This window comes from Heteronotia binoei, chromosome 2 (genome assembly GCF_032191835.1).
Source record: "Heteronotia binoei isolate CCM8104 ecotype False Entrance Well chromosome 2, APGP_CSIRO_Hbin_v1, whole genome shotgun sequence".
Classification (NCBI taxonomy): domain Eukaryota; kingdom Metazoa; phylum Chordata; class Lepidosauria; order Squamata; family Gekkonidae; genus Heteronotia; species Heteronotia binoei.
Window position 1 is genome coordinate 54684698 of NC_083224.1, and position 14025 is coordinate 54698722.

At 45.7% G+C, this 14025-nt stretch overlaps 1 protein-coding gene across 1 annotated transcript in view; it reads left to right on the forward strand.

Annotated features, from left to right (window-relative positions):
* The first annotated feature begins 1043 nt into the window (after positions 1–1043).
* The window catches only part of SNTA1 (syntrophin alpha 1), a 101187-nt gene continuing 88205 nt past the window's right edge, over positions 1044–14025 (forward strand). Inside the window, exons 1-2 of the mRNA XM_060231003.1 lie at positions 1044–1410; positions 12156–12341. Of these exons, the coding sequence (XP_060086986.1) occupies positions 1137–1410; positions 12156–12341 (460 nt within the window). The 5' untranslated portion in view covers positions 1044–1136. The remainder of the gene's footprint in view (positions 1411–12155; positions 12342–14025) is intronic.

Consider the following 14025-nt stretch of genomic DNA (forward strand, 5'->3'; position numbering starts at 1 on the left):
AGTCAGTATTGTCTACTCAGACTGGCAGTGGCTCTCCAGGGTCTCAAGCTGAGGTTTTTCACGCCTACTTGCCTGAACCCTGTTTAGTTGGAGATGCCGGGGATTGAACCTGGGACCTTCTGCTTACCAAGCAGATGCTCTACCACTGAGCCACTGTCTTTAGTCACATGAGAAGATAAGAGTCTTTAGAAACAAAAATAATGCTAGGAGAAGTTGAAGGCAGCTGGAAAACAGGAAGAGCCAACTTGTGAGATGGATTGACTCTATCGAGGAAGCCACAGCCCTCAGTCTGCAAGACCTCAGCAAGGCTGTTAATGATCAGACATTATGGGAGTCACTGATTCACAGGGTCACCACTAGTCAGAAACCACTTGATGGCACTTAACACACAAACACATACACAATTCATTCACAAGTTCAGAACAAAATTGACCCCATGAGGTTTTTTAGTATGCATACATTATCAGGGGGTTATTTTCTACCTTCCTGCTTTAAAAAAATAAGAAGCAGAAGAAGCTAAACCGTGAGTGTTAAATGACTGTAGTTTGGGGGACACTGTCTAGTACTGGACAGTTGACAGCACCCTAAGTATTCTAGAGCAATCTGAATTCTACCCAAAAAAGTATAACTGAAGGAGCTAATTCCTTCCCTGTTGTGTTTCCAGAGTCAAGATGCCACAAGACGCCCTGCTAAGAGAAGCGCGACAAGCACTCTGCTCATGCTCAGATGCCCTCTCCCCATGGCTGAGCTCTGGCAACAGCAAGAGCAACACTATGGGAATCCCCGGGCCTAGGAGCAAAACCAAGAGGGAGGCCCACGAAAGCTGCGGCTGCAAGCATCCGATGAGGCTCCTGGTGTCCCAGGACGAGAGGCCGAGGGCGGGGAGGTGGCGTGCCTGCGGTCGCTCCCTCCCTCCCTCCTGTGGGGGCTGAGGGGGGCGGGGAAGGCTCAGTCCAGGGGCGGGGAAGCGGCGGGCGGTGGCTGCCTGCCTGGAGGCCCGCCCGGTTGGTCGGCCGGTCCCTCCTCGCTCGGCGCCCGGGCTCCAGGAGGAGGAGAAGGCGGAGGCGAGGGCGAGGGCGGCGAAGGAGAAGGAGGCGCAGCGGGCGGCGACGGTCTAGCCGAGGAATGCGCTGAAGATGGCGGCCGGCCGGAGAGCGCCCAAGAGCGGGCTGCTGGAGCTGCGAGCGCCGGGCGAGCAGTGGCTGCGGGTGCTGGCCACGCTTTCCGAGGACTTCCTGAGCGTCAGCCCCAGCAAGGGGGGCGCCGAGGAGCCGCTGCAGCCCCCGCCCAGCCCCGTGCAGCTGAATGGCGGCGAGCCCTGCGCCCTAGTCCCCGACTCGCTCACCAACATCAAGCGCACCGTGCGGATCGTCAAGCAGGACGTGGGGGGGCTCGGCATCAGCATCAAAGGTAAGACCCCCCCGCGGGTCCCCCCCAAACAACTTTCAGTTGGAGCACTCCCCCCCCCCCCCGCACCTGCTGCCTTCCGGCGCTGCTGGGTCCCTTCGGAGAAACCGTCGGGCCCCTCTGGAGCGGAGCCGCGCGCCACCTCCAGGCTATTTGGGAGCACCCCTGGGTGGCATGGCACGCGGACAACTTCCCCCCTGGATAACTTCTTTAATCAGATTGTTTGGAAGCGAGCGTGGCCCCCAAGTCTGTTTAAATTCCAGGGTCTTGACTATAGCGGCGGCGGGGGGAGGCGAGTATCCCAGGGAAGTCCCACCAGAAACTAGATTGTCGTCCTTGCCGGAGGCCCTCAGCTTCCCCTGAGGAACTGGAACTATATGAAAGTTGGGAAGGAAAACCTGAGAAAGTGCTCCCGCTGCCTTCCTTAAGATCGGTGTAGGCATAGGAAGAAGTTGTCAAGGGTTTGTTTGCAGCACAGGCTTGTCCAACAGCTAGACAGAGGTAATTTGCATGCTTGCTTGGGAAAGTTGATTCAAATGAAAGGACTTTTGAGAATGACAGTACAGAATTTTGCTCCAATGGACAAACATATGGATGGTGTAAATCAGATGTTTAGAATTACAGTGTTTATCATCACAAGTGAGCAATCATTTCATATGGATTGTGTTCAGCAAAATGTGACCAAAATGAATTCAGCAAACTTGTGTTCAGCAACATTATTTCAAAATCAGTTCTCTGTGTATATGCAATAAAATAGGAGTACAACAAAACAGTAACATAAGTCTGCACTAAAACAGTCCAACAAACCCTCCAAACAATCTTACAAAGATTTAACAGGCTTGTCATTCTTTTTTAAAGAGTGTCAAGCCTCAATCACTGACTATTGACTTTCTTAAAAATTGAGGAACCATTTCATATATGATGTGTTGCTATGCAGTAACTGTTTATATGTAGGACAACCTCATTAAATGATTTGCAAGTTGTGCAGGTTCACTTTGCAGAAGTGTGTCAAATCATCTAATCTTGGATTCTCTAATTATCACTGAATGCACAGGCATGCGTTTGTGTGATGGGCTCTTTTTTCACAGTAAGGATATACCATGTTGTTTCCATTGCCATTCTGACTTAAGGAGCATATGTGCTGGTGATGGAGCTTCCCCGTGTGAGAATCTCCAGTGAACTTTCCTTCCTCTTTTTCTTCCAGTTTTTCCCTTCCACGTGTGCTCTGCATGGACTCCACATTGGCTGCCAACCATTTTATGGTTGTCCTGGCTGCCATGATGACTTGCTGTCCCCCTTTTTTGGTTCTTTTCTTTATACATGTGCTATAGAGTTACATTTGAAATGTATAAATGGGAATCTATTGTTACAGCGCTATAATGCTGTAGCAATTAATAATTTAAAAAATTAAACCTCAAATAGCCCTCTGGTGGCAAGACATGAAAATGTTACCCATAAAGGAATGATCATGGGAGAATGATGCTGATGTAGGCGGGACCTTGGCACGGTTGGAAAATATGCATTATTCCTTCTGGATGACATTCAAGCATGCTTCAGTTGTGTTGTTTTCAGAAAAAAATGGAGTAAAGCAGGTTGGGAAAGAGCATATTGAGGACAGGGAAAACCTCAGAGTTTTATTGAACAACATTGTGTAGGAACTCCAACAATATGGTCCAGTTTAGAAACCATAGCAGAGAAAAATCTCTGTGTGGAAGCAGCCCTCTAGCCCAGGGGTGTCGAGCTCTTTCGTTATGAGAGCCGGATCTGACATAAATGAGACCTTGAGGGGCCGGGTCATGTCGAGCCAGATCATGTGTGTACCTATTTAAGATTAGGTAGCAGAGATATAAATTTTATAAAGAACACAAACACATATTTTTAAAACATTTAAAACATGCTTAAAACATTAGCACTCATTGATCTTAAAGGTACTTTCTTGGGGTTTCTCCTCGCCTCCGCCTTCCTTCCCCAGGGACTGGGGGGGGGAGCCTCAGTCAATAGATAGAAGAGAGGTTTGACTCGGTAGCTCTGCTAGTGATTGAAAGAGCCTGGCAAAGCCTGCTATTCCTCCCCCCTTCCTCTCCAAGGGAAGAGCCTCAGCCAATGGAGAAAGCAAGAGGTTTTGCTCTGTAGCTCCTGTGCAGTTGAGTAAGCCTGGTAAAGCAAGCTGTTATGCAGAAGGAAGCAAGAGAGAGGGAGAAGGAAGCAGATGACAGCCAGTTGCTCAGGGGTCTGATAGGAGCCCTCTGTGGACCTAATTCAGCCCCCGAATTGCATGTTTGACACCCCTGCTATTGCCTGTTTTCTGTTGTCTTCAGTCCTCATATATGCTCTTTCTATCAGCAAGCAAAAGTCCTGTCAAATTGATGTCAGTTTAATAATTTTAAGTGAAGCAACCCCTGGGAACCCATCCAGTGCCTACCAGCTAGTGTGTAATATTCCGTTGTTAAGGGCTGAGTAGCATTCCTCAGAATTTTAGAAACATCACTTGCATGTGGGAATTGTGGGTAGTCTTGAAGTTAAGCTTGAAGGAAAAATTTGGCATAACCAGTGGCTTTTTCCCTGTGGATGCTGGCCATTTGAGTTGGTGCCCAAATTTTGTTGTTTTGTCCCACACATTTCCAACATAGTGTAGGTTCTTAAAAACCTTAATGATTTGTACAAATAAGACATAGACTTGGCAGTTCCAGGCTGCAGTTCCAGGCTGTATCACATAATTAATTCATCACTTGATGAGCAAAAAGGGTTTGTTTGGTTTTTTTACCAAAAGATACTCTTAATCACAATTTATCAGAGTGAAGTTAGATCCGGTGGGTTTTCCATCTTATAATATTTATTCATCTCCCCACCCCCTTGCATTACTAGTTGCCATCTATAGTGCACATATGTGGCGCTAACTCAGGAATACTGATTTTTAGTGGTGCCATAAATGATACTATAATTTACATTGTAGTTAGACTATAATAATGGTCATTATTAGATTAATTTATTGAATTGTTATTATATTATATTATTGTATTGTATCATGTTGTTGTAATTCACCCTGAGCCTTACATTGCAGGGGAGGGAGGGCTAAAAATCAATCAAAGAAATGAATAAATAAGAACCTTCTGATTGTAAATGATGCTATTAAAACTGAAATTTCACCCAGATCTGGGAACTCTAGCACCTGTGCCATACTTGCTGTTTAGTTCTTAATTTGAATATGCATTCATAGCTTGTACATCTGCTGTTTGGGCTGGGCATGAATATTATGTTTCCCTGATACAAAAGAATGTTTACTTCTCAAGCCCTCTCATATGTATGCTCTAGGTAGTCCGCAGCATGCAACAAATGTAATATTTCCTCTTACAAAAATCAGCAAAAGTTTGCAGAAGAAACCTGTCCTGAGCCACCCAACTACAGACACCCCACTTTGTACCATTATACTGTACTGTACATTATGCTGTACTGTTATTTCTGCATAACGGAACTCTTCTCTGTAGTCTGGAATGCATTATTTTGCTTGCGAACATTGATGCAGTGCAGAAAGCTGGAGAATACATTTTAAAAATCAGATATACCTTCTAGCCACTGAAGTTTTTTGTTTTATTTTGCTTTCATTTGAATTGCAAATGTGGGAAATGCAAGACACAGTTGTGAAATCCGCTTGCAGCATAGAGGAGAATTAGCCGCTGTGAGCAATGGATGGGTCCTGCCAGCAATGTTGGCATAATCAGGACACCTCGGATGGTGCTTTCTAAACCATTGTGATGGGTTACTGCTTTGACCTTCAAGACTAGATGAGGCAGCACACCTTGTGGAGAAATCGAGTCAATTCAGGGTTGTTGTGTTTTTTGTAAGGGTGATTGTAAAAGTAGCCTATTGATCCCTGCATTTATTGAAATACTGTATTCTGCCTTTGAGTTTTATAAATGAAAGATGACTGATAATGCAAAGGGGAGGGAAAGAGCTCATTATTCAGGCTCATGCCTCTGACAAAGTGGGCTCCCATCCATAAAAGCTTATGCCACAATAAATCTGTTTAGTTTTTACAGCGTCACAAGACTAATTTTTTGTTGCAGCCAGCGACTGCAGCTATCTTTCTGGAATATGTTTAGAATTGGCAACTAAGAGATAAAAGGAAACATTTGTGCAGAATTCTAGCAGTCTCATGTTTGGAATGCTTTTTAGGTTAATCTGTAAGAGCCTGGGTTGAATCCAACGTACTACAAATAGAGCAAAACTCATGATATTGGGGGGGGGGGGGCTTTCTTGCCTTCCCCTTCCCACTGCAGCTCATAGTGTCCTGGGTATTTTGCTTATGGGGATCAGGGAGCCCTCAACATTAGTCTGAAAGTTGAACTGAGAGACAGCGGAAGGAGGGAGGCATTGGCAAAAACATTCCCTACTCTTTGTGTCCTTGTCTTAAAACAATACAAAACAAACATACAAAACAATACAAAGAAAACACAGCATGTTGTGGCAAAGGGTTCCACCTTTCCTTCTCCCTGCCATTCTGTCATGGTACAGGACCAATGATTGAGCCAGGGTTGCTAGGTCCTCTTTGGCCACTGGCAAGAGATGTGGGATGAAGTCAACACTTTGCAGATCTGATATTGCTTGGGAAGTTTAGCCTGTGATATCTCTAAAATAGAATGCGTGCAACCTCCATGTTTGAATATATTGTGCTTCTGAATGTCAGGTCTTGGTGACAGAATTTTCTAACCACTTTCAGGGATTGTATAGAACAAAGTGCTTTCCATTTACTAATGATCTCAATCAACTTCTGAAACATTTCCTAGAATTGGATGGATAAGTCAGACCCATGATGACCTTTGCCCAGAGTACCCATCAAGTGATTCAGATCTCTTAAGCATTAAATAATTAGCTCTTCCCCACAGTGTGTGAAGGACCTTATTCACCTACCATTTTGTAAATAGATTTTTAGTTTGCTGGTAATAAAAGAGAGAATTCATGATGATTGCTTTGGCTTAAACAAAAGTTCATGCTGATTTTGGTTGCCGTCATGTTACAAATTAAGCTGCAGAGAGCTAATGTTTTCTGGTTTTAAAACAGGCTGGTACTTGTGCTGTTTTGTAAGTTACTTATGGTCTGAAACAAAAAGACACAGCTAAACTAATGATTATGTTATATCCACTTTCGCAGAATTCTTCAACAAGGTTCAGTAGACTACTTGTAGACTACTAATTATAGTGTATAATTTATAATAGGTTACTTATAATCTTTATTTTCCCCTCTGAAAACTTTGGGAATATTGTACTGTCCATCAGGGCTGGTTCAGAAGTTATTTGTGCATGATTTGGACCCAAACTCTAGTAGCAGTGTTGAAATATGGTACTATGGGGGGAATTCCTACATCAGTAGTCCAGGGTGCAAGCAATTAGATCTGTGAGAGGGGAAGGGCAATAAAATGTTGGAAGCTTTCCAGAATGGATTTTGTTGAGCAAGGATGGCAAGAGAATGCAGGCTCCAATACCTTGGACACCAGTGGGTTCCCTTGAAACAGGAATAGACACAAAGTGCAAACAGAGCATTTCTCATGCTGCCTCTGATTTTCTAATAGTGAAAATGACAGCCATGTTGGAATACTGAGCCTTTTGCTGGTCATAGAGCCTTGGCAAATGCTAGCCTACACTGAGAGGTACTAAGGACGCATGGATTGGGGAGGTAGAGAGGATGGCAAAGAACTATGATGAACATTACTTGGATTTTTTTCTTGTTTAGTATTCTACCTCATCCTCAAGACTTTAAGTCGATGGGATACCTCCATTAACTTAAGTAATTGAACCTACCAACTTTAGACCATTAGAAGCTGTTAAATGCCTTATCTTCCACTTTGCTGTGTTTACTATCTAAAATAGGTAACAGGGATCTTTCCCCATTGAGAGTGTTACCCCCTCCCCTTCTGATCGCTCAGATGCCTTATTTGAACATGGACTAATGGTGAGGTCATCACTGTGTATCTACAACTTGACATGCCTCTTCCCCTCTAGCTCCACTCACACAACCACCTCTATATTGGTGCCATAATCTCTTGTCTGAAGTGAGAAAGTCTTCTCCCGTTCCATCATCCCAATCCAGACTGTGGACCTTCTGTCCTTCTGCTGGGAACTGATTAGACCAGTGTTTTCCCTTCAGCAGCCCCTTATCTTCAGACCATGAACAAAATGTGTTAACTTCCAGAAGCCTGTGATGCTATCTTTCTTTTAGATTTCAGGGGGTGAGCGTAGGGGCTGTCTGTTTGTTGGCAGTGTAAGAGAGATTACTTAAATTTTTGATCAGCATGGAATTTTCCTTTTCCTGTTTCCCCTTATCTCTTTGTACTTTAATTGCTTACATGGAAATTCTCATTCTCCTGTTGATTGGTAAAGCTGTCAGCCTGGGAAAATCTTCACCCCATGCCTGACTTTTTGGTTCATGTAACCAAAAGAGTTGGGGAAGGGAGATCAGGAAGGCCACCTACAAGGTCGTTGAGTATAGGTGTCTTGCTTGCTGAGAACCTCCTCCCTAAGCAGTTTCCCTAAACCCTCCTGTGGGCTCTTGCTGCTGAAGGAGAAAGGGCCAATTAAGAAAGGAGATGGATACAGTGGATCATAAAGAACAATTGGCTGGACCAGCCATGTGGGATCAGGCCAATGGCCCATCCAGTGGGAACCCCCCACCCCCCCAAAAAAAGCCCACACCATCAGGTGCCATCAGGAGGACCACCAGTGGGGCCAGTATACTAGAAGCCCTCCCACTGTTTCCACACCAAGCACCAAGAATACAGAGCATCACTGCCCCAGACAGAGAGTTCCATCTATACCTTGTGGCTAATAGTCATTGATGAACCTTTGCTCCATATGTTTATCCAATCCCCTCTTGAAGCTGCTTGTAGCTGCTACTACCTCCTGTGATAGTGAATTCCATATGTTAATCTCTCTTTGGGTGAAGAAGTACTTCCTTTTATCTGTTTTAACCCAACAGTACCCAACAGGATTCCAGTACTCCTGGGGAGGGGAAGGTATGACGGTGGGAACAGGCAGACCTATAAGGGAAGGAGGCTGAGACATGGTAGTGCTTGACCACCTTCCAGCCTGTGTCCCATCCCGATGGTGACAGGTAGTGGGGCCAGGCGAACTTACTCGCCTCCGGCACTGGTGTTATGTAGCGCCAGGTCCATTAATAATAAGACCGCTGTCCTCCGGGATTTCCTGCTGGAGCAGGAGGCGGACCTGGCATGCGTGACCGAGACCTGGGTGCGCGATGGGGAGACCGTAGCTCTCTCTCAAATGGCTCCCCCAGGATACTCGGTCTTTCACCAGTCCCGGACTAGCGGGCAGGGGGGAGGAGTGGCAGTATTCATACGAGAGGCTTACTCCTTTAGGGCTCTCCCGGCCCCGGAGATCAGGGGTATTGAATGTGTCGGCCTGATATGGGACGTTGGGGAGGGGTTGGCGATCTGGCTGGTGTACCGTCCGCCTAACGCACTGGCCGGCGCCTTATCATCCCTGATGGAGGTCGCAGCGGGCTGGGCATTGGAGTACCCAAGGCTATTGGTCTTGGGTGACTTCAGTGTTCATGCCGACAACGTGGCCTCCAGTCGGGCAGTGGACCTGGTGTCATCCATGGCAACACTGGGACTCTCCCAAATTGTCACAATGCCCACTCTTCGGGCGGGGCACATGTTAGACCTGGTCTTTGCGGCGGGAGTTTTAGTGAACGATATTACTGCTAAAGCAGTGCCATGGTCGGATCACTATGCCCTTAAGGCTCGGGTGGATGTGCCACCCCAAACCTGTTTAGGCGGAGAGCATATTTTAGCTCGCCCGCAGAGCCTGATGGACCCAGAACGGTTCCTGACGGCCCTGCGGGATCCCGGGCCCCCTGGCGATTCCTTGGATGATCTGGTGGAGTCCTGGAATGATAGACTCTCCAGAGCCATCAAAGAGATCGCACCTAGGCGCCCTCTGCGCCCCCGATTGAAATCGACACCCTGGTATAACCAGGGGTTGCGACAACTAAAACGGAGACTCAGACGACTAGAGAGGCAATGGCGGCGTACTCGAGACGAGGTGACTCAAACATCTTATAGAGAGATTATGAAGTCCTATGAGGTGGCAATCAAAACTGCAAAGAAAACATACTTTACGGCTAAGATTGCGTCCGCAATATCGCGCCCGGCACAACTATTCTATATAATTCGAAGTTTAACAACGCTGCCTCAAGGCAGACTGTGAGGCTTTTGCAAATTTTTTTGCAGATAAGATCGTGTCGCTCTGCCTCGACCTCCCTGCCATATTAGAGACAGTTAGCGAAACCGAGGCTCCGTGCCTGTCTTCGGATTGTGTTCTGGATGGTTTCAGCCCTCTCAGCCTGGAGGCAGTGGACAGGATTCTCTTATCTGCACGCCCAACAACCTGTAAATAGGACCCATGCCCCTCCTGGCTTATTAAATCTTGCCAGAGGGAGCTTAGATATCCTGTACAGGATATCATAAATAGATCCCTGACGGAAGGGCACTTTCCAACACCGCGTAAAGAGGCGGTGGTCCGTCCCCTCTTGAAAAAAACATCATTAGACCCGGCCCAATTGGCACATTATCGGCCGGTCTCAAATTTGCCCTTTTTGGGCAAACTTATCGAGAGGGCAGTGGCGATGCAGCTACAGACCTTCCTGGATGATGCTTCCGTCCTCGATCCCCTTCAGTCCGGCTTTCGCCCGGGCCATGGGATGGAGACGGTGTTGGTTGCCCTGGTAGATGACCTACAACGGCATCTGGATCGGGGTGGCTCGGCGGTGCTGATGTTGTTGGACCTATCGGCAGCGTTCAATACGGTCGACCATCGGCTACTGGCCCACCGCCTCGCCGACACGGGGATTCAGGGGTTGGCCTTGCAATGGCTTTCCTCTTTCCTTGAAGGTTGGGGACAGAGGGTCGCTATTGGGGACGAGCTGTCCCGGAGGCACACGCTTGATTGCGGAGTGCCTCAAGGTGCGATTCCATCAGTGGCTATTAGCCACAGCATATTATTGGAACTGTCTGAGGCAGTGATGCTCTGTATTCTTGGTGCTTGTGGGGGGGCAAAGTGGAAGGGCTTCTAGCCCCACTTGTGAACCTCCTTTCTTTTTTGGCCACTGTGTGACACAGAGTATTGGACTGGATGGGCCATTGGCCTGATCCTACATGGCTTCTCTTATGTTCTTATGAGAGGAGAACTGAGCCATCTAGCTCTTTCTCCCTTTTCTTGCTAGCTGGTTTTCCCCTCTGGTCTTTGTAGACTGCCTGGCAGAAGATGGAGAGAGTGCTTCCTTGCATAGAGGGAAGGAGACTGGTACTGTCTCAGCATCTTCCATGGTCAGCTGACTATTTTACTTCTTTAGGACATTTTAACGTTGTCTTTCCACTCAGTCAGGGTCCACAAAATGATGACCATAAAAATTGAACATTTAAAGAATTACCATACAGATAGAATATAAAATTCAATTAAAAACACAAACAGTGCTAGAAAGAGTTCAGTACACATTATTGGGGGTATGCAACAAAATATGTTTCACATGCTGGTGAAAAGATGCTGATAGAGGGAAACAGACCAACTCCCTGGGGAGGGAGTTCCAGCCTTATATAGCAGGGGCAACCAAAAAGGGCCTCAGAAGATGTCTGGGGTGAGTTTAGGGTTCAGCCCTATGGTCTGTTTCTCTGGCAGGGGACTCCAGTGGCTGGAGGGACCCTGTTGTTGGTTTTAATGCTTGGGGCAGGGTTGTGGGAAATCCCTTCCTGGAAGCAGTAGTTCTGGAGGCTGGGGGAGGGGTCTTCCAGTAAACCATGTATACTGGTTAATCTGTGATCCAAGTGTCTTACAGCATGGGAAGGTATGGCAGTGGGAGAAATATTGGTGAAGAAGACATTATGATACTCCTTGCATGTCTAATCCTTCCTTCCTTCCTTCCTTCCTTCCTTCCTTCCTTCCTTCCTTCCTTCCTTCCTTCCTTCCTTCCTTCCTTCCTTCCTTCGGCTGGGGAAGGGGTCTTCCAGTGCACCATGTTTACTGGTTAATCTGTGATCCAAGTGTCTTCCTTCCTCCCTTTCTTTCCTCCTTCCCTTCCTCCCTTCCTCCTTCCCTCCCTCCCTCCCTCCCTCCCTTCCTTCCTTCCTTCCTTCCTTCCTTCCTTCCTTCCTTCCTTCCTTCCTTCCTTCCTTCCTTCCTTCCTTCCTTCCTTCCTTCCTTCCTTCCTTCCTGAATATTTAGATGTCAGCATCATCTCTGTCATTTGTAAACCTTTTAACCACTCAATATGAAACCTGATATTAGGATACTTTTTAGTCCAGAAAGGAAAACATGTTGAAGGATTCCACCCCCCCCTCTAATTCTAATGTAGTCAAGTACTTTTGACTTAATGTGCTTCATATTACTTTGTGAATTTTTAAAAATTTAGGAAATTAATAAACACAAAGTAAATTTTAAATAGAATAAAAATTTCAATACATCCTATCCCAACAAATTACATGGTGTCCATACTCAGTGGGTGCTGGTCCCCAAAGAATTGTGGAGTCAAAATGTATAGCAGAGCTCACATGGAGAGAGAACATATGGGACTCGGCGCAGTGTGACATTTTAAAATATGCTTTCTACCTTTCCTAACTTGTACTAGAGTACTAAAATAGGGAGCAAAGGAGATTTCTGCATTTCCATGATTCCTCGTACACTGCCAATTTCTATACATATGGTGTCTGAAAGATTTTTTTTTTCTGGTTTCATTTGAAGGTGGTCGAGAAAATAAAATGCCCATCCTGATTTCCAAGATTTTTAAAGGGCTGGCTGCAGATCAAACCGAAGCACTGTTTGTGGGAGACGCCATCCTTTCTGTCAATGGTGCTGACCTCTCCGATGCTACACATGATGAGGCAGTTCAGGCCCTCAAGAAGACTGGCAAGGAAGTGGTTTTGGAAGGTAAGCTGCTTGTTTATTATGATGCATGACATGATGCAAAAGGAGGCATAAGGGGTTAAAATGTGCTAGCAGTTTTGCTCCTTCCCAGCCCAAGCCACAAGGTTCTAGTTCCGTGGCTTGCTGCCTCAGTCTGTTTTGTTGTGGAGCTGTAGATACCAGCTGCTTTGCAATGTGGAGACATCCAAGAACACCCTGCTTCTGTAACGTTTTGTCTACATTGGCAGCTAGCCACCAGCCTCTTGAATGGACCTCATCTGCGTGCAGATTTTGCTCACTGATTTCAATAAAAATACATGAATGTGCTGCCCTATCTGATCATCTTTAGAACTAGATATTCATGCTTTTGTCTCCCTTAACAGCTTAATTGTAGGAATGAGTTCTGTGATTCTTGCCCCCCTTCCCCCATACAATAAAAACCTGCCAACTCAACCTTTATGTAAAAATGGATAACTTTAGACTTTGTCTTGTTATACTGAGATGCGCCCCTCTGTTCAGGATGGAATTCCAAATTTAGGTCTAGAGTCACTCAGCCATTTCAGATATATTTCTTTTTCATTTGGTGATGATTTGGATCCTGTTGCCACAATGTAGCTCAATACAATGAACACCATTTCAGAGAGGCAGGGACTTGGAGCAACAGTGAGAGTCCATTTTTAAGATAAAGTGATGTCAGGCCAGGACGTCTGGAACACTTTCAAGTATGGCAAGACATAGGAAGACAGATTCAAAAATCAGTATTCTAGCTCCTGACCTGAAATCCTGAGTAATGGGAAGGTTAACTATGCAATGAGTATTCAGCTGAGGTGTGATTGTATGATAATGGTAGGTTGAATTATTTGTTCCTGACATCTACAATTGTCAGTAATGCTTTATTGATCAGAAAATCTGTAATTGGCTACAGAGAAGAGTTTTTGAAGAGACAAGAGATACTCGGAATGTAATAATGCCTGTGCTTTTCAAATGAATCAGTCTTCCTTTCTTGTCAAGGAAGAGAATGAGTCTGGTGTTGCCTTCATTTCTTCAGAGTCCTGAGGAGACCCAGACAGGCTGTACATTATATTCAGAGAATAAGATGTGAGCTGGCACAAACAGTTACAAGCATCTAAAAGACAAATTTAGTACTGCCTCAAATAGTCACTGCTTTGCCATCTACCTCCTTCTGCTGGATGAATAACTGTATGGCCCCCTTCTCTCTTGGTTGGGGAAAACCTTAATGGAAAAAAAATGTGAAGACACTGAGCACATTGGAACTTTCATTACAATGTGATGTCTCCTGCTGTGTATGTGAAATACAGCTGGGATGAGGGGATCTTAGGAAGGCTGAGTTCTAAACCAGGATGCAGACCTTCCCTGAGGTAAAAAAAACCAGCTTGCACTGGGGTGAGGCAAACCATATAAAGTTCATTCTCATGTTATCCCTTGAGTATTCTCCATGGGGACTATTTTACTGAGGTCTAACTTTATTTCAGAATCTCTCATTAATCATTTCAGTTATACAAACATGATTTAGAATGATTAACATCCATTAACTGCTTTGAGTTAGGACTTTTCCATTCCTATTTTAGAGATTTGAATCCTGGGGTTTGGGGCAGCACTGCTTTCAGCAGTACAGAGCACCAGTTTGTAACTTATAGCATAGCATTAACTTGCAATTGTAGAATTCGCTGCCAGTCGATGCCCAGAT